The 24,749-nt window shown below is 32.3% G+C and overlaps 1 protein-coding gene across 1 annotated transcript; it reads left to right on the forward strand.

Annotated features, from left to right (window-relative positions):
- Positions 1-4,514: 4,514 nt before the first annotated feature.
- Positions 4,515-22,909, forward strand: LOC129229889 (high mobility group protein HMG-I/HMG-Y-like). The gene is made up of 6 exons (XM_054864271.1): positions 4,515-4,627; positions 5,826-5,927; positions 6,006-6,077; positions 6,307-6,366; positions 13,416-13,500; positions 22,130-22,909. The coding sequence occupies exons 2-5, from the start codon at positions 5,841-5,843 to the stop codon at positions 13,479-13,481; spliced, it is 285 nt and encodes a 94-aa protein (XP_054720246.1). The 5' UTR covers positions 4,515-4,627; positions 5,826-5,840; the 3' UTR covers positions 13,482-13,500; positions 22,130-22,909.
- The last annotated feature ends 1,840 nt before the right edge of the window (positions 22,910-24,749 follow it).

The following is a 24,749-nucleotide window of genomic DNA, read 5'->3' on the forward strand; positions in this document are numbered from 1 at the left end:
AGAGGGGATGACGTCACTTCCTATGCCATTTGACGTCACAAGAGCTTGAACTTTAAAAATCAATTTAAAAAAAACTACTTATCGTATCGCAAAAATTTTTTCACCTATGATGTTCATACATGTTACTCTATCATATAAAAATAAAATTGAAAAATCGAAAACTTCCCTATTGGAGAACTTTTCAAGGAATTTCAAAAACTTAAATAATTTTCAAAGACTCTCGAACAGTTGAAATTATTTGAAGCTCTTTATTTACACTTTTCAGAAGTTGATTGCACAGTCTTACAAAATGATTATAACTTTGTAAGACACACCCGTTTTAAGTTAAAAATAAATGCAACGAAATATTTCTCGAAACAAACTTTTTTTTTTCAATCACAAGTAGTGCAGAAAATGAAAGAGAGTAGAGTATGTGTTATTTTTTTTTCTCATTCTAAAGGTATTAACAGTATGCAGTAGAAGTAAGAAAAAAAAAAAAAAAAACAAGCAATAACAAAAGAACTTCCATGATACTGAATTCGGCATTAAATAAATGCAAGACAAGAAACATATCAGTCACAAAAATGATCTTGAAAATTATGCTACAAAAACGCGAGAATCGTGATTTTTTGCATTTTTTACTCAGGATGTATCAAGGAGCTGAATTTGGCACATCTTGGTAACAAGCTACTCGCCTAATCAGAAAATAGGGGCCCAACCTTTGGGGAGTCCCCGGCTCGAAATCAGTACAGAGTAAGTTTTATAAGAGTTTTAGGGGGGAAGAGGGCAGGGTCGTGGACAGAGAGGAGAAGGGACACCTGTTGGCCCGGGCCCGTCAGGGCCCCCCCCCCCTCTGGATACGGCCCTGGCAATGCGCCATTCTAGTCGAAATTTCATTCAAAAAGTCTAGGAGTGACATTGATTTAGCAGAAAATATGTATTTAAGTTTAAAAATCCTATTTTCATTATAGTTCATATACAGTGGCTCCCAAAAGTGTTCATACACTTTGAAATTTTTTAGTAAAACCAAAATAACGCGAAACTGAATTCGAATATGAATAAGTCCTTTTTTTTTCACATCATTTCTATGTCATTCTAAATAAAACCCTGTATTCTTTTTAAAATATTGACGGATCTTCTTTTTGAAATGGGTCAAAAAACGAAGAGACAGAAATTATATGCCGCAAAAGTTATCGTACACTCAAATATTTTCGAATAAATTCATGATTAAAATTATCATATGTCGTTTTTTTATTATTTTTGTATTGTGTTGACCCTTACCCTACTAGCAAAATTTCTTGCATCAATCTTGACAGATCTTGATATTATGCTGACGGCGTCAATATTGACGTGTTTCATACTGCATAAAGCTTGCATAAAGATTAAAAAGCAATATTACAATAACAACACGTATGCAACATTGCATTCATCTTAAAATATCAATATTGATATTACCTTACAATAACAACACTGCATACATGTTGACGCCGTCAGAATGTATTGATTTCATGTTGTCGCCGTCAAGGTAATTAGTACACAATAGAACAGGTGGACCTTCGTTGATACTTGCGCATGCGCACAGTTCTTTCTACCCAGCGTCCCTTGCATTGCTGGCACATCGACCTACGATTCAGTCGGTTCAGAGGAGCTGCACGTGGCGTTGGCGTTGCGTTCTTAGGCTTCGTTAAGTTGGTTGTTTAGTTATTAGTGTGGAATAGTATTGTTTTAGGAATAACTTATGAATGACTGATAACTGCATTTGTTTATTAATATAGTACTAAACAAGTCATATCGCAGACGATGTGCGAGCAATGTTAGAAATGGCCGAAAATAACTTTTTTCGTCCCTAGACTTTGAAACCAAGGACATGAAGCCCAGAATTTCGTATTATCACTTCAATCTCATGAGTAAGATTAATTTTATTCAATGGTTATTTATGTTATTCTTTAAGATAAATTTACTTATTTATTATTTTGCTTTCTTTACTCTTAACTGTGTTATAAAAACTTCCGCAATTATTCCCAACTAGGCATTTAATGTCTTTATAATACAATTAGAAGCATGAATTTAAAAAATAAGTCAAGTATTACGCAAAACGAAGAAACTTTCATTTTTTAAATTAAATTTCGAGTACTATTAATACCTTTATATGAATTTCCGATCAGATGTCAGCTTTAAGGAAATATTCTTAGGCTAGAAAACTATCTTGAAGAATAACAGAAATAATTAAAGAATGAAATTTAATTCTCGAGTTTAAAATGAAAATAATACAAATAAATAAATAGATAAAACACCTTGCAAACGTGCTGATTTCATACTGTCATGTCAATGTATCCTGACATTTTCCTGTCATATCAATACGTATGCAATATTACAAAAGCAAGATCATCTTGCCTAGACCTTGATTTCATGCTGTCATGACAACATCTTGATATTATCCTGTCATATCAATACGTATGCAAGATTACAAAAGCAAGATCATCTTGCCTAGACCTTGATTTCATGCTGTCATGACAACATCTTGATATTATCCAGTCATATCAATACGTATGCAATATTACAAAAGCAGCCTACCTTGATATTTTCCTGATATTATGCTGCATACACCTTGTCAGTCAATATTGTGGCAGCCTGCTGACAGCATAAATAGAGTAACATAACAAGATTGAGGCAGCATTAATGCAAGATGATTTTTCTTGCATGTCAACCTTTATGCAATACTGTGGCAAGATATTTTGCTTAGGGGGTAGTGATTATTACTTTAAAAAACCACAAACACCGTTCGAAATTTGAATTTTTCCCTCACAGTAGCGGTAAATTGGTTTGAAACGTCTCTAAATTAGTTAATTTATTCCATTCTAAATTAAAGTGCTTGATAAAATGCTTTAAAGAAAAGAATCGGACCGAAAACAAGGTAAAAAAAGGTCAACCGGCAAAATTGACAAAGCGTGATCAGAGATTTACAGTTAAAAAAATTACAAAAAAGACACATTTGAGTGCTGTAAAAGTTTCTGCAGAGTTAAATGAAAATTTTTACATTTCATTTTCTCCTAAAATTGTTCGCCAAGTTCTCTGATTAGTTGGATGAAATGGGACCTCTTCCCGCAGAAATTTTCTTGGTCGTGCGAAAAACAGAAAGCTTACGCTTTTCGCCCCAAAATCAATGATAAATAAGCTCAAAACGTTTTGAAATTACGTCTTACTTACAGATAAAAATGAATTCAACATTTTTGGGTAAATTTTTGTATAATTATGTAAATAGAAGAAAAAAATTAAGATTTTAATCTAAAGAACTTCGTTGAACCAATTAATCAGGACGGTGAAGGCGTTCTTGTGTGAGGGTGCATGTCAGCACCAGGACTTAGTAGTTTGGAATTTTTTGATGAAATAATGAATCATGCTGTTCATTTAAATATTTTAAAGCAAATTTTAAACTATTAGCCAAAAATTTGGTTATAGGAAACAACTTTGTTTTTTTTTTTTTTTTATCAAGCCTCAAAAATGGTCCTAAAGTTGAGAAAATACCCGTTCAATCTCCAGATTTGAACTTAATGTAACATATTTAGAGATATCTGGAGGCTAGATTACGAAAATACGGTTTTGAAACGAAAATAGAGCTAGTAACAATAAGACTCGAAGTGTGGTTGAACACTTACTCAGAAATTACGCAAAAAAAAAAAAGAAAGAAAAAAGAATGAAATCTATTCCCAGACGTTTAAAAGGTGTTATTGATACTGCATGATATTCTACTAAATAATAACTTAATAAAAAGTTAGATTGTTCAATAATATATAGACATTTTTTAAACTGTACGAATAATTTTGTGAGATAAAATTTCCGGCACTTTTTGGTTTTTGATTTTTAAAAAATTAAGTTTTAATATTTAAAAAAAAAAAAAATTATGTCGTTTTGTTGAAAATTGATCACAGATCTTATAATTAAATACCTATTCCGAAATATGAATTCTAACCAATGGATAGAGCCCTATTTCATTGAAAGTCATAGGTGTACCAACACTTTTGGGAGCCACTGTAAGTGTTATTTTTCTGCATTGTGCGACCCCTTCCCTCGTCCGCGTCACGGGGGTTATTGGCAAACGGCTAATCGATATAGAGCGTATATGAATGGGGGGGGGGGAGGATTTGATGCTCGTCTTTCGTTGATTTCAATGTGACTCTGCTTAATTTAGAAGCTGATTAGCTAGCTAAATTTTTGATGATTCCCCTTCCCCCGATACTGATTACAAGTGTTTCATCAGTAATTCAACAGTTATTTTTAAATTTTCATTTCATATCTTGAGTGGCTTTCATTTCAAAGTTTAATTTATTTATTTATTTTTTTAGTTTTCCCAAAGCATAAATTAATTTAATTTTTGCAAACGAAAATTACCGTAATTTTCTATTTTCCAATTTTCTTGTTAATATTGAAGCTTTAGTTTGAAGAAAATTTTACAACGGTTTACGTAAGCGTTCAAACTTGAGGAGTTGAATATTTTCAGGGAAAAAAAAACGAAAATAAAAAAACCTCTTTGCATACTTTATCCACCAGGTGGCAACACCTTAATTGAAAGCGCGGGATAACGCTGGGTTTGCATTTTTGGGCTAAGCGAGCTTTGTTGTTGGTGTGTGAGTGTTGGTTGTCTATTTTTGTAAGTGTAACTAGTTGTATTGTTCTCTTTAATTATTTAATTTAGGTTGGAATACTTTTAGTTTTCAACATCACTTTTAAGAAATCTTATCAATTTTCGTAGCTTATTGTAAGAATTTTCCAAAAATTGAAAAAGCCGGTCGGAACGTTAATCGTTCAGGGTCTGTTGAAAGGAAAGTTCTGAAATAAGGTTTTATTTCTCATTTTAGTTTTATAATAAGTCTCAATAATAGTTTTTGTTGAAGAATGTTTTAGGAATTCTGCTGTAATATTTTCCAAAGGCAAAGTGAAATGTAAATTGTTATTTTAAGCTATTTTTCTCTGAGGGAGGAAAGGGGGGAGAGTTCGTCCGTTTCTTAATAACTTTATTGTAATTCAAATAATTAATGTATTTGCGAGATCTATCACTGATTAATAAACTGATTAGATAATAATTAGAGTGTTTGTGTAGTTTCTAACGCATTGGTGAACTCCTGATCTTTAATTGTTATTACTATGATTAATTTACTTTTCAGTCTTTAAGTTGTACAACACTGCATTTTTTTTTTCTAATTGTGTGATAGGATGAGATTTTCTTTATGAGAGGAAAAAAAATGAAAAAGATGCTTGCTGACCTGTATTGTATAGCCATTTTGTTTTGGCCATTTTCTTTGTTGTCGTAACTTGACGGCAAATTTTAGTAATAAGTCTAAACTATGATTCTTTTTTTAAATATAACTTTTACTGTACCGCAACCCATACACGCGTTTTTAATAAATAAGTTTAAAAAATATATATGTATCTGAAAGGAAAATTTGATTCGGCCATCTTAGCACTCTTGGGAAATTTTTCACTGAAAGCATCCTACCCGATTCTTGATTATGTTTTTATTTTTTCTCTTGCTTTAATTAAGAACAGTAGGTTATTTTTGAGTGAGAATTAAACCTTGTTAAGTGTTGATCAGTCTAACGGTAAAAGTTTGAAATTATTTAGCCTAAATGTTCATACTAGTTTTCAGATGAGTTTATTTATTTCGAAAAATTTTGTTTGAACTGAAATATTTGATTGAACAATCCCCAGCAGGTTAATCAAATTTATTAATTAGCGTGTAAAATTTTCCCCTCCAAATAATCTAGATTTTCTTAAGAATCGCACGCTTTTTTGTTATTGGAGAGCAATTGAAGTTTATATGATTTTAAAAATCATTTTTTAAATAACAGATTTAAGTGTTGATCATGTCTGATTCTGAAGCTGGTGGTGATGGACCCAAGAAAGGAAGGGGACGTCCTAAGAAGGCATCAGAGCCAAGAAGTGAAAGCAAAGTATGTAGAAAGTACTTTTTAACATGCTTTTAAAATTTTTATCATGTGCAAGTTTTGTTTATTTACTTTCTTCTCCAGGATAGTGGTGATGAACCCAAGGCAAAACGAGGAAGGGGCAGACCTAAAGGTTCCGTAAAGAAAGGGAAAAAGGTACCTACTTATTTTGATGTAATTTTTTTAATCTGCAAATTTGATCTATTGAAAAGAGTGAAATTTAGTACAAATAGTAAATTTGATGTGCAAAACATTATTTTGTTTCTCTGAACTTGTTTTGTAATGTTGTAAAAAAATGTTCCTTCCTCATCTTCTTCTGCTAAAGCGTCTTACAATACATAATTTGAAATTTATCAAACATGACCTAATTCATATTTATCTTTAGGTTGCTGCAAGCAATTCTGTAGCTTCTCCTAAAAAAGGCCGTGGAAAGCCTAAGAAAAGTGTAAGTTTGCAATTTTACTTTAACAGTTATACCCTCAATATCACGAAGTCGAAAGGACGTTTTAAAAAAAGAGTTTTTGAGATAACAAGGTCATAACATAATAAAATATTCTTAAAATTCCCTGTGTCTCTAAAAGGGTTTTCCCGTTCATCTCCCCCTTTTTTTACCAAAAGGTCAAACAAAATGGTGTCAGTAGGGGGCTGAAAGTTTTTTTTTTGGCTTCTCTGCTTACATTATCTAGCGACATAACGACTAGCACCTAAGCCGAGTACAGAGAGCCTTTTTAAAAGTATATAAAGCAATGTTAAAAGCACAAATGTGCAGGAATACTGCAGACACGTGTTTCTGTGTAACAAGGAACATCTTCAGTGACTAATGAATGTAAAAAAAAAAAAATCAGTCTTTTGTCGGATGACTTCAAGTTCATTAGCTAAAATTATTTACTTACATCTTGTTAGGATTCAATCCTTATTTCTATTCTAAATGCGCATGTCAATATTGCGTCATATCTCCTCCCAGAAACCTTTGCGCTTCATCAAGTGCAGAGATGTCTCTTGTATATGTAGTGATGGCTGTAGTATGTAGATCAGAGTAGTCTGTAGTTTTCATCTATGTGTAATTGATGTGTAACTATCAATTAATGTTTGTGCTTAGCAACTGTGTTTAATCCTGCCCACACATTTTTTAAGCAAAAGTATTTTTATGTTTTAGCTTATAAATTTGTTTGTAGCAAAAATCCATTTAATAATATAGAAATTTTCTATACTTACCTTTTTGTCCCATCTTTATACATAAAGGTCTAATCTCTGTCCGGATGTCCGGGGTAAACGTCAAAACTACTGGAGGCATTTTAACCATTTTTTCACCATAGATAGCTACATAATCGGGGAACAACTTAGGCTATAATTTGTTCCTTCAAAAATTAGTTTTAAAAAGTTATGGTGGAAAACAGCACATCTCATGTAATTTCTCCATTAGGTGATTAACTATAAAATCCATTGTTAGGAAAATTCGTTGCCTAACAACAGCAATATTAAAACTAATCATAATGTAAATTTTGAATCAAGGCCTCTCTGGAGCAAGCATGATATTTATTGCTTTCTTAGGAGTTGCATCCTTATCTTTATACATAAAGGTCTAATCTCTGTCCGGATGTCCGGGGTAAACGTCAAAACTATTGGAGGCATTTTAACCATTTTTTCACCATAGATAGTTACATCACCATATGTAGAGTAAAGAAATATACATGGAGAGGCCCCGTCTATGGTAAAAAGGAGATGAAATTGAAGCCGAAATATTGGGGTACAGCGGTGCAATGATTAGCGGGGTTATGATAACGTGATCGCTTCGCGAGTATAGTTTTCACCAATCTCACAAAGAGACCGTATAAAGTAGCTGGCGGATTGGTTTGCATTTTAATTCATGTATTAATGCAATTTCAAAAACGTGCTCCATAAACTTGCAACAATATCTAAGTTTAAATTAAGAATCGATTGAGATTCAGTAATGGAATGTTTTGAATCAAGATGAATCTTAAAATACATAGCAAGAAGCTAAGGATCTTGGAATACAGCGGTGCAACTTCCGGCTTCAATTTCTTAGTATAGCAGGGCCTCTGTATGTAATTTCTTTTCTCTATGTGATTAAAAATAAAACCCATTGTTACAAAAATTCGTTGCCTAACAACAGCAATATTAAAAGTAATCATAATGAAAATTTTGAATCAAGGCTTCTCCGGAGCAAACATGAGTTTAAAGTCATTTAAACATTTGGAAACTACTTTTCGCACACTGAGGGTAGGAGAGCTTTAGTTCAGAGTTAAAGCTTATAGTATAGAGCTTTTTTTTTCTTTTGTGTGCGTATGTGTACTATTTAATTAAATGAAGCACGCACACGGTTTTTTTAGTGATCTTTGTTTTTGTTAGTTCATATTTTGGAAATTCTTCAACATTTTAATATGCTTAAATTCGTGCTTTCGCTTCTAAATGAATATTCGTTGGTTCTTTACACTTATTGCTATTTTACTTTTATGGGTAAGGAAGAAGCTCGATTTTTAATCACGTCAAAAAGGCGTGTTTTGAGTTCCTTCAGTTAAAACGGAAAACGAAAAAAAGGAGCAATTGTTTCTTACAATTATTACTGACCCAGGCAACGCCGGGTACATTTGCTAGTTTTTAATAAATAAGTTTCATTTACTTAGGGGCATTAAAATATTTACTCCATTGAAGCGTAACAAAATTCATTACTCTCAAAATTTAAATTTGAGTTATAAATGATTGCAGTATATTACATGCATGCACTGTTTAATTGTAAAATCTGCCTTGAACAGGATTGGATTTTGGACTGTCCAAAACTGGTTTAGGACAGGACAAGTGGTTTTTACCGTCCGAAACCGTCCAAAACTAAACAACACTGAAATTAATGACATAGGCAGAAATTTGAAAATAGAAAGATGCTCAGCACTTAAAGTGATTTCAAAGGGGAAATGTAGGGTTAACAGTTTTTAAATTGTCCTTTGTTGAGCTCAAAAGAATTTAAGTGCAGTACAATAGGAGTTAATATACTTTCCTACATTGTTTAAAAATATTAAAACAGAATAACAGTGATACATAGTGATGTTTCAAAAGTCAACAATAGAAGGTATTCCTTTATACTGAGAAAAAAAACTCACATGATTTATTTTTTTTTCCCTTTTTCTTTTATAAGTTCTAAACATTTGTTTAGAATTTTCTTGTAATTCATTTTTATTTCATGTTTCTATTTAGTCATTTTTAAATTATAATTTTTTTAGTGTAATATCAACCCCACACACATTTTCAAATAATTATTCAGTAATTTTGCAATTTTATTTTATTGCAGTCAAAACTTGATATCTCAAACCTCCTTATCGAAAAAAAAATTTTCCCCAGCATTTTCTATAAAAACCCCTATGTATTTTCCATAGATATCTCGAAATTTATTTTTCAAAACCCTTGATATGTCAAAATTTTTTACACAGAAGCAAGTTTCAATTGTTTTGCTTCGGCAATTTTTGTAGTAAAACCAGTTCCAGGGACAATTGCTTAACGCTTTTCATCCCTTTTCTTGGAAATTTGTGAATAGGGGATTGGGGCAAGATAATAGGGGAGTGTTGACATGAAGGGGGTGCAGTGTTTTCTCCAGAATTTAGAATCTTTGTGCATTTTTCTGGATAATGTTGTCCACTTTGAGGAAAGGGGTTCGATTTTCCGTCTGTCAGTTTTCAAGCGAAAACGGAAAATGCATTCCTTGTTTTCTTCATTCAGCTTTTTTAACTCCAACAAAATGGCTGCTGAGAACTTTTTGAATGCAACGTTACAAACTTTTAGTTGAAAAAAACCAAGTTGAAATTTTTGTACATTTCAGAATCTCATCCTGTGCACTTTCGACAATTAGAAAATTTCAAATCTAGTGAAATATTGAAGACTACTTTGTTGATTGTAAAGACCATGTTCTGGATCTAATTATCCGAATGAGTTTCGGTCCCCATTTTTTAGAGTAATATTTCTACTGCACAAAGACTTTTTTTCTGACGATCAAAAAGTTAAAAGTAAAAAATTGCCTATACCTTTCGAAAACGGATTGTCATTTCCAGCAGCTTTCCGATTGCATTTCGACCGGCAGATCAGAATCTGTTGATGTCGGCGGATCGGAATTCATCGATGTAACTTGAATTGCTTTGAAATGATGGACGCTTTATTAAATTTTTTCCATCTTTCCAAAATGAAAATGGATTTTGAAATTTTTTTTATCTTCTCCGCTTTCCCGGTATGGGGTTCGTTATCGAGTTGAAGGATTAACGGGGGGGGGGGGGGGGGGGGGGGGGCCTTTGGATTGCGCGGGATTTACCGATTCCCGCGCTCTATTTCAAATTCTGTTTAAAGGAAGTTAACATTGAAAATATGTTGTATTGGTATTCAACAATGTAAGTCATTATCCTAGAAATTATCGAATAATTTTATTCTTGAAATTCTGTGGCAGCCCTGTTTGTAATAACGGTAAAGATCCAAAAAAGATGGGATGAAAATCTTCCACGGATTCGCAATTTTCCACTTTTTAGAATTTTTTCATTTCCCGGCCGCCCAGCATTTTCAAGTGATCACTGGCGTCCCCCCCCCCTGTCAGGATTTTTGCTGACTCATGTGTTCTTTCTTAGGTAGGAAGAAGAAAGGAACTTCATTTCGTGGGGGGGGGGGGGGGAGGCTCGAGAATGATGTAGAAAGGGTCAGCGTTTATGCATTTAGAAATCAGATTGCATCCACTTCCATAACACTTGCTCATTTTTGTCTATTATGCTGTCCTATCCCTTAAACCTTTATAACTTTTTGTAGACTGTTATTTTCAGCCCTTGTATGTATTCAGGGTTGCCAACTCGCTCATTTTTGTCTATTATGCTGTCCTATCTTTTGAATTCTACACATTAATAACATGTACTTTATTTTTGTTACATTCAAAATTCTTTTAAATTTCCGTTTAAAACCGACTTAATGATTTTAAAAATTAATTTACTCTCATTATGAATTAAAAGTCCCTAAGCCAAATTATGCCCCATTTCAACCCACCACATGAAAATAGCAACAGAAGAAGAAAGAAATGATATTTTTCCTACTTGTATTTTGCAAATTGTAGATGAAAGTCTGTTCTAACTGATAACACTTGGGAATTTCAAGAGGAAAAAAATGTTTAGCAAGATTTCAAGAAGTTTGTCAGGCTTCCTAAAAATTCACATGTGACTTGAGAAACAAAATGCCAGTGTAGTGCTCCCAGCAATTTACACAAACTTTTTAAAAATCAGAATTGTAGCCAAAAAGCCACTTATAACTTGCGTAAAGTTTGAGAAAAATTCAGCCAGACCAAAAATTTTTGTTAACCCCTTCAGACCTGGTGTCCGGTATACTGAACAACCATTTTAAACAGCTGCTAATCATTTGATAATTGATTTCATTAGCTGATTTTTTTTTTTTTTTTTGTAGTTGACTCTTTACATTCTGCTTATTATAATCTGTGAAATAATTTTTCGTTTTGGGATTGATTAAAATTATATAATTTTTAATTAATCATTTCAAACACTTATATTATGTTTTATAATTGTTTGTAGGACATTTTATAATGAAGTTTGTTTGGTATTTTATCGTTTTTGTATATGAAATATTGATTTAAAAAATATAAGTTTGGAATATTGGACGTGCCATAGCTCTTTTAGTTTTCTCCTACAAACTCAAAATTTTATCTAATATACCCTTTACCATAGAACACTGTGTACCAAATATCAAAATTTTTGTCAAATATTTCATAATTCCCAGGGTTGCCAACTGCTCCGCATTTTGCAGAGTTGCTCCTCGAAAATAGCGAAACTCCGCGACTCTGCAAAGAAGTTCTTTTGCACTGCATTTCCCGGCCAAACGTTTTCAAGCGTAAATTTTGCTATTTTATCATAACAAACGTAAAATATAGGAAATTAAAGATGTTTATATTCAAAGATTGAAAGATTTTAAAGCTGTTTTATCAATTTAAAAATGTTCTTTTATATCCAGTGCTTAAAATGATTATTAAAGCTCTAAAACAATTTTAGATAAGTGGTTTTAGTTATTTTTATTGATTTTTGTACAAAATACCGAACTGCATTGCTCCTCAAAATCACCACAGATGCTCCTCAAATTGTTTCGCCAAGGTTGGCAACCCTGAATTCCGACTGAAGGGGTTAATAAAAATACACCTCATGACCCATTTCACCCCACCTGATCCTACTGAATGATAAGATGACAGTGAAGTCTCAAAATTTAATTTTGTTTTTGGAAACATGCCACCGTTAAAAGTGGCTTTGCTGAACATTGCTTACTAAGTTTAAAATTTCAGTCTTTTGCATCCTTCAAACTGTTAAGTTATTTCACAATTACATATTTTTTATAAAAATAACTAAACTGCAAAAAAATGAGCATCTAATTTCAGTTCATTGGATTTTTAAGCTTAAGATTTGAAATAAAAAAAAATTAATAAAAAAAGTACATTTTAGATGGGTAGTGTAATAATTATATTCTTATGTATTAAGAGTTTTTAATCATTATTGTAGAAAATATTTAGCATATGCTTATTTTTCTAACAATAAACTTTTTTTAGATCCTTTTTCTCCTAAAAGCTCATAATTTTCTCACATGATTTGTTGCAGTTTAAGAGTAGTGGTGCAACCATTTTTCCAGAAAAGTAGTGTAGAATTAAGCACCAGCTAAATACTGTTATTCATGAGCCAATAGGGAGGGGGGCTTGAATCAATTGAGATTTCTAACTATGTACTCGGTTATGCTGGAATTGTCCTAGCACATATCCTGCTATAGCAAAAAGAGTAAGAAAGTTTTCAAGGGTGCTAAGAAAGAGTAAGACAAACTTAAGAGGGAGGAGACCAACTTTTGGACAAAAAATAAATAAATTTTGAGTAGGGTTTATTATAGGGTTACAACTCAAGTCAATATTCATGAACCTGGAATATTTATTTTAAACCGACTGTAAAACTGAAAGTGTCAAGAAATTTTATTCTTGGACTTAAGTGGACTAAAGACTAACTAAGTGGACAACCCGACTAAAAATGTTGTGCAGTACAACCTCAAATTGGCTAGACTTTGTTTTTAAACTATGTTTATTTATTTTTTTAATCGGATGGCATGAAATAATAGCTTCAGTTTGGTCATTAGTCTTTTTTCATAAAAGAAATATAACTATTATTAGAGCTGAAGTGCAATAAACAAATGTAATGAGTTTGGTTTGCCCATAAAATGTTAAGGTGATAATTAATAATCCGCATGGCCTGATTACTAACTTGGCCCGTGGCCTAGGAACCCCCCAAAATGCTAAAATAGCTTCTAGTACAATGGCCAAAATTTTACTGTGGACTACAGAGGCGCCTTGAAATACTGTAAATATTTTTATGCTCTTTTCTCTGAAGTGTTATTATTTCTAAATGAAAGTGAGCTATTTTCTAAATGCAGTGGTTGTAATTATTCAGTTAGTGTAATTTCTGCTTTTTTATTTTATTCTAGGCTCCTAAAGAAACAAAGAACTTATCTGATGATGGAGGATCTGATGCCAGTGATGCAGATGATTAATTGATTTATATTTGGAATGGTAATTGCACTCTTAACTAAGATTTAATTGTAGAACATAATTTAAAAATTTTGTTTCTCCTTTATTTCTCTCTACTGGTCCTTGGAAATCCTTTTCGTGCTTTATTTTAGTGCTGTTAGAAAGTGCTTAATTTTAACAAGGTGCTTTATTTTTGATTTTTTAAAATCTTTAAAATGAATCACGTCTCTTTTCAATCATCTCTTTCTTTATTGTTTCAAATCCCATTGTTGATTTCTTCTACTTAATTTTAGCATTTCAATGAAAAACTAAGGCTCTTCACTTTTGATTCCAATTATCCCAAAGCAGAATAGTGCTAAATTTGCGACATTAGTCGCAGAACACATGCTGGCTGCAGAATATTTTTGTTTAAATGTGAGAGGTAGACTCGGACAAATTTCTGGAGAAGTTCTACAGATTTCTGAAATTTCTGCAGAAGCTGCAGATTTCTTTAAATCAGAAAATCTGAAACACTCGGATATCACGATAATTTGCCAGGAAGCTCTCCAAAAATGTTTAATTCGAAAAGTCATGTGCGGGAACTTAAGTTTTACTTTCAGCTTAAAGAAATCTTCAGAATTAGTGCAAAATTCTATCTTCAGTTGGAAGATATTTGTAGCATACCTGCCAACTCTACTGTTTCTAACAGGAGACTCCCGTTTTTTACGTCTATCTCCTCATTTACCATTTTTAGCTTTTTCGATCAATCATCAAAAAGTTTGTTTCTTGCAACAAACTTACATTATGGGTGATCCTGTGCCATTTTGTTCCTAAGCATATGTAGGAACGCCAGAAATGAGTACCAGCTAAGTATTCCATTTTCGCTGTATTTATTTGTATGCTGCGAAATTTATTTTTTGAAAAAGCTGAAGATTTCACATTTTTATTCTTTTTTTCGAAATTTATTTTTTAGTTATCGCCGAATTTAGTGTGCACTGGAGGAATTGGCTTGTTGAAGAGTTTATTCATTTTGTAAAAATTTATTTTTGGAAGCTTTCTACATTGCATTTTCAACGAGCCACGTATTTTGCCGAAAATTGCAGCAGATTTCAATCTTTTGCATCTTGAAAATATTTCAATTATTTTGAAAGTTGGAAGTTATTTCAACATGTGCTACCCTATACCTACTTATTTTTCATTTTATTTCAGTAATTTTTAAATATTTTTCCCGGATTTTTGTAATTAAATTTCTGTAACAACTTTTTAGGAGGGATTGGGAAATGTACCAAATTTTTAGCCAATGCACTCCTTAAAAATTCCTAATAATATTACACTTAATATTAACGTCATTTAAAAGCATATAATAGTGATGTGAAATATGTCGCTAGTGAGTCGCTATGTACGTCAAGTGGAATCTTCTGGGTTTTTTTCCTTCGAGGGTTGGCAAGTATGTTGTAGAAAAAATATCCCGAAAGTTTGGAAATATCCCGAAAATTGCATGTCTTGTTTGTCAATCCTTTGTTTGTCATCCTCCTGAAAATATTTCAAATATTTAGGAAGTTTTGAAATTTTTTATTATATGCTACCCAAGCTTGACTCATTTTATTTATCATTTAATGTTATTTTAATTGCTCCTTCATGCCATGTAAATCTAACCAATAAAAAACTTATTTTATAAAATATTGTATTTTTACTCTTCCTATGCATTTTAGGAAGCATACAAAATATTTTTTTTAGAATCTCAATCTGTTTAGGTTCAACGGAAATGCATAGCAACAGTGAAGTTTTAAAAACTGAACCCCCCCCCCATATAAAAAGATTTTGATTTAAGACTCCAGATTTGTGAAAAAGGTCATGTTGGGTGCTTGTGTATACGAGGTGTGGCTAGAAAAAAACCGAACTGATGCTATAAAAAATTTTTATTTTCCATTATTTACAATTTGATGTTATCTCCTTCAATGTACTCTCCTCCTCGGTCTATACACCGCTCCATACGAATTTTCCACTGTTCATAGCAATGCTGCAGATCATTTTCGGTAAGTCCATACATTACTTCCGTCGCTTTTTCTTTTACTGCTTCAACACTCTCAAATCTAGTTCAACGCTATATCAAAGCTGACTTGACTTTAGGGAAAAGAAAAAAATCACAGGGGGCCAAATCAGGTGAGTAGGGTGGATGGTCTGAGATGGGAATGTTGTGATTGGCTAAAAACGTCTTCACTGACAACGCATTGTGAGCTGGGGCATTGTCTTGGTGCAGGATCCATGTCTTTTTTTTTTCCAAAAATCGTTCCGTTTTCTCCGTACTTGCTAACGTAGGGTAGTCGGGACACTAATGTAGTAATGCTGATTCACTGTTCGTCCCTCTGGTACCCAATCAATGTGTACAATCCCTTTGACATCAAAAAAAAACAATCAGCATTGCCTTGAATTTTGATTTTGACATTAGTGTTTTTTTTTTTGTCGTGGAGAATCAGGAGATTTCCAATGCATCGACTGGCGTTTGGTTTTGGGATCGTAAGTAAAAAACCACGATTCATCACAAGTAATAACATTTTGTAAAAATGTGGGATCTCTTCAATGTTTTCTAGAATGTCAGAACAAATCATTCTTCGGCGTTCCTTCTGTTCAAATGTTAGACACTTTGGAACCATTTTTGCACACACTTTGTTCATGTTGAAACTTTCATGAAGAATCTGCTTAACACTTTCCTTGTCAATTCCTGTCAACTCAGACATTTCTCTGATTGTTAAACGGCGATCTTCTCGAACAAGTTTACAGATTTTTTCAATGTTTGCATCAGTTTTTGCTGACAATGGTCTGCCAGTGCGAGCGTCATCACTTGTGTCTTTGCGGCCATCTTGAAATCGTTTAAACCACTCAAACACTTGTGTTCGTGATAAACAATCATCGCCGTAAACTTGTTGCAACATTACAAACGTTTCAGTTGCAGATTTTCCAAGTTTGAAAAGAAATTTGATGTTAACACGCTGTTCTTTCTGTACACTCAACATTTTTCCGACGCACAGACAAAACGTCAACTACTTAGAACAGACGCCACAGGCAGACTGAGTGCAGGAGGCAGATGAAACTCGAGCAGTAGGCGGAGCAAGAGTCACGTGACAGGCCAGGCGACTTTCAGCCTTATTGCATTCGTTTTATTGTTTCGCCTGCGCTAGTTCGGTTTTTTTCTAGCCGTACCTCGTACAATGCTTTAAGTACTTGCAGAACAATTTTGGTCAAATGGTTTTTCGTTGCAGAACATCCATCGTCCAAGTGTTCTGCTTTGGGGGCATATTGATTTTTTTTTTCTATTCAAAAATAAATTTCAAGTATTTTCACTCTTGCTAAAATTAAAGGAGCATTTTCAAGCATTTGAACATTAATACTTATTTTTCCTGTCGAAATTTTTGCAGATTTATGTATTCTCCTTTTTCTGGTTCTTTCTTTTTTATTATTGTAATTGTAAATTGAAGTTTTGAAACTACAACTAATATTATTCAGTTTTTTTCTTATTAATTATTATACTTTATTTTAGCGTTATAATCACATGTGTGGTTGTGAGAAATGAAAGTTCTTTGTGTTTAGAGTTTAATTTAGTTTGTAAATGTTTTATTAATTAAGTTGTAAATATTTTTATGCTAGTGTTTTAAATTATTGAAATGGAAACCTTAGGTTCAATAATTCTGCAAAATCATTCTTCCCCAATTCTTCCGTATTTAACCAGGGTTCGGTAACAGTCGGACCTCGATATAAGGTCACCCCTCGGGACTTCATGAAACTGACCTTATAAGTGGGTTGTCATTATAACAGATTCATTTATATTCATTGATTAATAAACATGTTTTCATTAATTCTTTTATAAATTCAATATGTTCAAAACTATCAGTTAATTAGGTTATTATAGTTAATTGATTTGAACCAATTTAAATTTTTGGAAACAAAAAGAAATTTTGAAGTGATTTTTTGAAATTTTCATTTAGAATAAAGCTGCATTCAAATATCCCCAAGCAAACAACTGATGTGCAACTTACCTTACTTAAAATTGTCATTAATGCAGGACTAATGTGTTTTAATTTAAGCACAATGGTTTTTAATTATTTTCTGAATTTCTTCAGCTTCTCATGACTGGTAAAAGGTGTAATATGTACACACTGAGTGCCTGCATTGCTGCTTCATATTTTAGTATCACTGTTGTAATGCTCACTTGCTACTGCATTTTGTGCACTACATGCTATGTTAATAGGAAAAATGACTTTTTACGGATAGTATATCGTGGTGAATTCTTGGAAGTGAATCTGTTAGTTACTGAAATCATTCAAAGAAATCTGACAAAAGTGACCTTATAAGTGATTAATGTATTATGCCCTGACCATATATACGATAATACACGACATAGAATTCCTATTCAGTGAGCCGGGACTTTAAGAAAAGTGACCTTAGAAGCGGATGATCCTATATCAAGGTCTGACTGTATTTTGATATTTATTTTTTCAACTATGGTATTTTCAATATAAATATTATATTAATCATAGTAATATTGTTCATTTGTTATTAAAAATAACCCAAAAGTTATGCGCTATATTTTTGATGCATTAATACAGCAAAATAATGTTTTTTTTTTAATATTATATTTATTTGTTGTATTATTAGTAATTTAACAACTTTAAATCATATTAAAAGTGCCTGATTAAGTATTAAGGGGTCACAGTACCTCAAAAATAATCAAAAAATATTTTATTGCATATTTCAAAACTACAAATTATTCCCAACACAGGAAAAAAGTTTCATTTCTTTAGTTCAAATATTTAAAAAGTTACGAGTAGTTTTAGGTCATGCTCGGTATGCGTCCTTATGCAAAAAAAAAATTTTTGAAATCTCATCACATCCACTTCTGTAGCAGCTGCTCGTCTTTTTTTGCAATGTGGTGTTACTGCTTGGACATCACTCATCTTGAATTTACCATTATTTTCAACACTTATAATATTTTATATTCTGTAATAGCTTACTTGAACGTTCTTGATTTAGCCACGCCCACTCAAAAAACGCAATTCAATTGCATCCGAATTCATTTACATCACTCGTGAAAACTTTACTATTAAATTTGTCAGAGTTTATCTTAATTTGTTGAAGGTTTTAGCAAATAAAGATCTTTAGTCAAGCGATAGAATACAGAAATAGGGGAATTCTAATACTCTGAAATTGTAGTACAGTAGCCCCTCATTATATCGCTCTTGTCGGGAGACAAAAAAGCGTGATATCCGAAAGCGCCATATAATGGAGATCATTAAAAACAGCGATTTCCTTAACCTTCAGGTAACTGATGTGTGCACCTAAAATAAATCTAGACTATTCCTATATTAAGCTAAATTTCAGAGCAAAAGCCGTAAAAGATAATTACCTTACCAAATACATAGAAAACAAAATAAAAATATCTAAAAAAATTTAATTGTTTTTTTTTTCTGGTGAAATAAGAATTCAAAATAATAGTTCTTGAAATGTAGGGAGCTCAAAGTGGAATGCGCTCTTGTTTCATTATTGGCTGAAAAGAAAAGAAACGAACATCCCTAGGAAATACAATGATTTTACAACTTAAGTGATCTCACTTTAAGCTAAGTTTTATTTTATTTATTTTTTCCGGAGACAGACGAAAAGCGCGATATATCCAAATGCGCAATATAACGAGGCGCGATATAGGGAGGAGTTACTGTACCTTACATACGACCTGCAAAAATAATCCAGGTGACCCACTGCTGCGTTCAATATCAGGAATCAAACACTATGTTCTGGAATTCCTGAACCTATTAATTTATATGCATTTGGAAATATGCAAATAAACAAGTACATTTGAAGGAGAATATTTATTCACTTCTGAATTTTTTATTTAAATAAATATCTGGCTTAGAAACATGAATTTACTAAAGAATGCAGCTTTACTTTAAAGAATAAAAAAACTCAAGTTATGTGGATGATTAGATGCATTGTTGATACTAAAAAACAACCTTTCAAGCAAATTGATTGAAACTTATGACTCATTCAACCTTTGCCCTATTCATTTTTATTCTGCCTGTTAATAAAAAAAAGACATTTAAGCATCATTATATTCCATTCACTGTATTTTAACCTTACTTAAATTTATATGATGAAGAGAAATAAGAATAGTTTAGTTTTTTAGGTGTACACTTATGCTTTTCCCATCACAAGCTTCTAAGAGGTAGTGGCATTCACATAGCAGTTTTGCTGATGCTCATTTCCAAAAAAATGGCAAGTTTGATGTTAAATAGTGCTGTTCTCTTCATGTAACAAGGTCATGAAATTTTTTTATGAAGTCATGAAAAAGTCATGGAATTTTTTCATCCAAATAGAGTATGAACCCTGCACAGAAAATGTTCCAATACATATACAGTCGACGCTCGATATAACGACCATCTCCGTCCCAGAGAAAAAGGTCTTTATAATGGGTGGTCGTTATAAGAGGTAGAAGTTAAAAAACATATATACATGCATCACGCATGTTATGTTGCTCTAATAAAGTTTGCATTTTTTCAAAGATTCCAGTTAAATTCCTAAAGTATTTTTTATCATAGACATTTTTTAAAAAATAATGGGTGAAAAATATTATGACCGATTTTAAAGTAGAAAATATGGGAAAAAACTGATTACATATTTAAAAATCGTTTACTTAAAAATCATTTATTTTCTGAAGATAAAATCAGAAACACTTGTTTGCCTTTTTAACGCACATGATTTTTGCAAAACACAATTTTCCATTTCAGTTATAGATGATAAGTAGTGTGCTTTGAAAGAACATTTAAAATTCCCTTGAACATTCAAAACTTTTCATACTAGAAACTTTGGTTTCAATTCCTTCTTCATCTGATCATGATACATCAATTAATTTTTGTGCACAGTATCGAGAAATAGTTCATCTTCTGACAGATGCTCAACACATGCTAAATCAGAATTGATGTTAGCATAATTGTTTTAGTTTAACTCTTCATCCAGTTTCATTTTCTTAAAAACATTTTACAGCATTTCATCTTCTTCATCGAAATTTTCATCTTGGATTGCCTGACTTCAGCAAGTTGCTTTTGCATTTCAGCTGTAGATTCCAATTCCTTTTGCTTTTCAAAATCAACATGATGAAAGCAATTTTTGAGGGTCTTTTCTGAGACTTCATTTAATGCTGCTTCAGAGAGATGCAAAACTGCAAAGATCTTAAAAACCACGTGATCAAACACCAAACTAACATAAAATGTGTCAACCCCTTTTTACTTCGGAATCCGGAAATTTCACTTTATACCCCCTTTATTTTTTCTGTGCTGTTTTGAGTAGTACTCCCACCCCCTCTCAAAGTTGGATTGAACACTGAAGACTACATGCAGCTGTCTGTAAACATTTATCAAGATCATTTCAAGCTACAAATTTGCTTTATTGGAAAAACATCGGAAATAGTGCCCTCTGAATTCGGTCGTTGTATTGGATTAGAAGATACAGAACGGTCGTTATACCGAAAGCAAATTAACATTAAGTTCATAGGGACAAAGTTCGGGCTTTTACCACTGGTCGTTATAATGGAATGGTCTTTATAATGTGTGGTCGTTATAATGAGCGTCGACTGTATAAACAAATGAATGCACAGATTTTTAGAGAAGAAGATTGATTGCTTAGCAAAAATCTTTTTTAAAATAAGTGCAAAAAAAAAGCCTTAGTGGGCAATATTTTAAGATTTTGAAAAAAATTGTTGGTTGCGGAATGAGTGTGTGTATGTTATGGTTTCAAAAAAAAAAAAAAAAAAAAATTCATAATTTCAAAAAAAAAAAAATGTTCAAAGGGTACTGTGTCCCCTTAAACATTGGTCGGAAAACAAAAATGTCTTATGATTGTGTTCCAAAAACATGCATTTTTTTTAAATTTCTGAATCATATAATTGTAAAAGTAGGTAACAGAAGAAAAATGAGTGAAGCAGCTGATGCTATATTAACTTCATTAAAACTGACAAAAATGTAAAATGAAATATTAGACATAAATAATGAGAGAAACTATAATTTTAGGTCTAAATATAGTAATAATAATGTAAGAAAGTAGGGTGATTTGAGGATGCATTTAATAGTTTGAAGACTTTTGTGCTGATTGAAAATATCAGATATTTTCGAAAATATTATATTTTTAAACCCTGTTATAACATACTATGCCATGTATATTACAATTATAATCTTGCATTTGCATTTAAATTGGTTTATATAATTTTGTAAAACCTTTTTGGTGAAATTATAGTTGAAATTATTCGCCAACATCAATTTCAAGGTGTACTCGCAGTGTACATAACCTCTTAATCCATTTCAGAGTTCTTGATGATTTTGGCAATTTTTGATCCTCCCCCCTGCAATGGTACATATGATTTTTCAAAGCTTGAAATGTAGCAGTGCTCAGTACAAATTTATGGTAATGCTTTGAAAGATTTTTAACTCATGCATAGTGCTTGAATTATTTTCTTCCTGAAGGATATAAGCTCCAAATGTTTGCATGATCTCTAGATTGAGTAAATAATTTTACTTTTTACTTATTTTTTTGGAATACCTTCTCACCTCATTTGACATTCTCCTGCTTGCCCCCTAGGTCGAGAATTCCTGTGGTAAACTGATGATAGGTAAAATATTTTTTCTACATTCATTGTAATTTTATCTTTTAGGTTTGTGAGTTTGCTAATAAGACAAACTGGTAGTTGCTCTTCATGGCTGAAGCACAACCTTGTGATATATTGTACCTTCCTACCCATCAGAAGAGATGAACATCAGTGATTAGAATCTCACAAGCTATTGGATATGGAGAAATTTCATTTTGCCTAATTTTTATGAAAATCTTAAAACATAGATTTTTAGCCAAAACTGTAGCCTTAATGTTTTTAAATTAATCATTTAATGTTAATTTTCATTTTGCATTGTGATTATTTCATTTTTATTTTACATTTTTAACATATCATCCTTATTTCCTTTTAACTTAGATTACTTAGTTTTTAGCATGAGCTAAATTGTATGAGATGTCTTTTTGGAACTTGTTTGCATTCAGTGACAGTCATGATTATAAATAAAATATTTAGTGGAAATAAAATCATGTTAATGTATTGAAAAATCAAAAATTGTTCATCCAGAAGTGAAATAGTTGTTAAGCCTCATAATTGTATCTAAATTAGCATTTACTTTTTATAACATGTTCCTGATTGCACTGTTTTAGTTAATACCAATACTACTTAATGTAGGTATTGTCTTTATCCTAAATTTTACCCCTTGTATTCTTATAAACGTTCATATTTTTTATGCTTGTCTTGTGAAGTGACAATAAACCAAACAATTGGAAAAAAAATTGTGGTGCATTTAGACAAGATTTCTTTGTCGCATGATTTTGTAGTATTGTGTTCCAAGTAATAATTGTAAAACCAGACTGAGTGTTCTCAATAAATATTTTTTGTATTTGTCTTTGTTTGCATATCAGGTTTTTTTATACACTATCACACCATACATGCTCCTGGGGGATGACAACTGACTAGCATGCTAATTTTGTAAAGGTATTTTTCATCTTGTTCATATTTTTTGGATTTGCGATTGTATGTTTGGCTATACAACGCGTCTAAATGAAAAGGGTTATGTGTAATTGCACGTGCTGTATCTTAGAAGCCATTAATAGCCGTCTAAGACTGACTCGTCATAGTAATGTTTGCTTAACGTTTTTCAGGAGGTACAGCAGTCCGTGTCGCCTGTAATGAAAAAATTTTTTTCCAAGAAGATGGTTTTGTAGCAATTCTTGAGAAAATTGCTTCACAAATACGTCAAGTCCCCTGCTAGAGTGGTCCCACACAGCTATGAATTATGATTGCGAGTGTTTTTGAGCAGGGAGGACTTGCCCAGAGATTTTATAAAAATTGCATTTCTGATCTTCAATGCTGCTTGACAAAGGAAATCTTAACCTCAAGAACTTGGGTTGTGTAAATTATTAAATTTGGTTGCACTATCCGTTCTATTGAAAAGTTTATATATTGCGAACTCTTCAAGCCAGGGTTTTGTAAGAGGTGGCTAAAAGATATTTCGTTCAGTGTACAGTATAACCGGTTTACAACGATACTGTTGGAACCTAAAAAATATTGTTATGCAGTAAACTCCCGATTATCCGCGGAATAGGGTGGCACGGTAACAGCGGATAATCCGAAAAAAAGATGCCATTGTGTACTAGCTAAAAAAATATGAATAACATTCACAAATGCATTTAAATTATATCTAAAACCTTTGCTACATTCTATCTACTAACATTGAATGTAAAAAATGAGCATATGTAAAAGCTAAAAACGAACAATAACACAATTTAATGAGCATAAAACAAAATAGTGAATAGACCCGCGGATAAACCGACTGCCAGTAATAGAGTTTTCTGTAGATGGATTATGTTGACATTTTGCTGGGACCAAGGGAAATATAGCTATAAACAAATTTCATTGCAGTAAAAAACTCACACTGAGTACGTTTACGCAATGAATGTAATGAGACGGGGGGGGGGGGGGGAGCAGATTAGAAGTTTAAGGCAATGCAAGGGAAGAGAACATACGCGGCCATCAACAATTTCGTCAACGGGTATTTTGGTTTCGCTGGACTTCATACCTTCGCCTCAGAGCAACAGTAGGATGTAAAAATTTTTAAAAATCGCAATTTCTTCATCTAAAAGAATAAGCAACTGCACAATAATATCCATAATTAAAAGGTACTTTTTTATTCAGGATTCTGATTACAAACTGGTTAATTTTAAATTTTATTGTACCGAGTAATATACTTTGACAATTTTTTTGATACTTGACTCGAAATAGTTCTCTTTCGACTTTGTGGAGAGAAATTTCATTTTTCTTTTGGCTAGTAAAATAATTCGTTAATTCGGGGTTTATTTTTCTGTAAATAGGGGTTTTTTGCCCTCATTTTAGTCGGTGAAAAAGAAAAATTCGTGAAATCGGGGTGCAAGTGCATGAAGGTAAACGATAAATATGCGATGAACCGTTCATCATTATTTTACTACGTTTCTAAGTTAAATTTTTTTGAAGACCTTTTTAAATAGAAGAGTTCATGAGCCGCAACAATGCTTGTGTTAATACACGCTACATTTTTACGTATAGTATCGACAATTTCACAATAAAATAACAATTTTCGAGTAGAAGGGAGGGGGGGGGGGGGACGAGGTGACTTTTTCTCGAAACGTAAGGCTAAAAATATCCATTTTTTTTTTGCTATATTTGGTCGTTTAGGGGATGGGGTCATGCCTCCCTCTCAAGGAGG

Source organism: Uloborus diversus, chromosome 9 (assembly GCF_026930045.1).
Source record: "Uloborus diversus isolate 005 chromosome 9, Udiv.v.3.1, whole genome shotgun sequence".
Taxonomy (NCBI): domain Eukaryota; kingdom Metazoa; phylum Arthropoda; class Arachnida; order Araneae; family Uloboridae; genus Uloborus; species Uloborus diversus.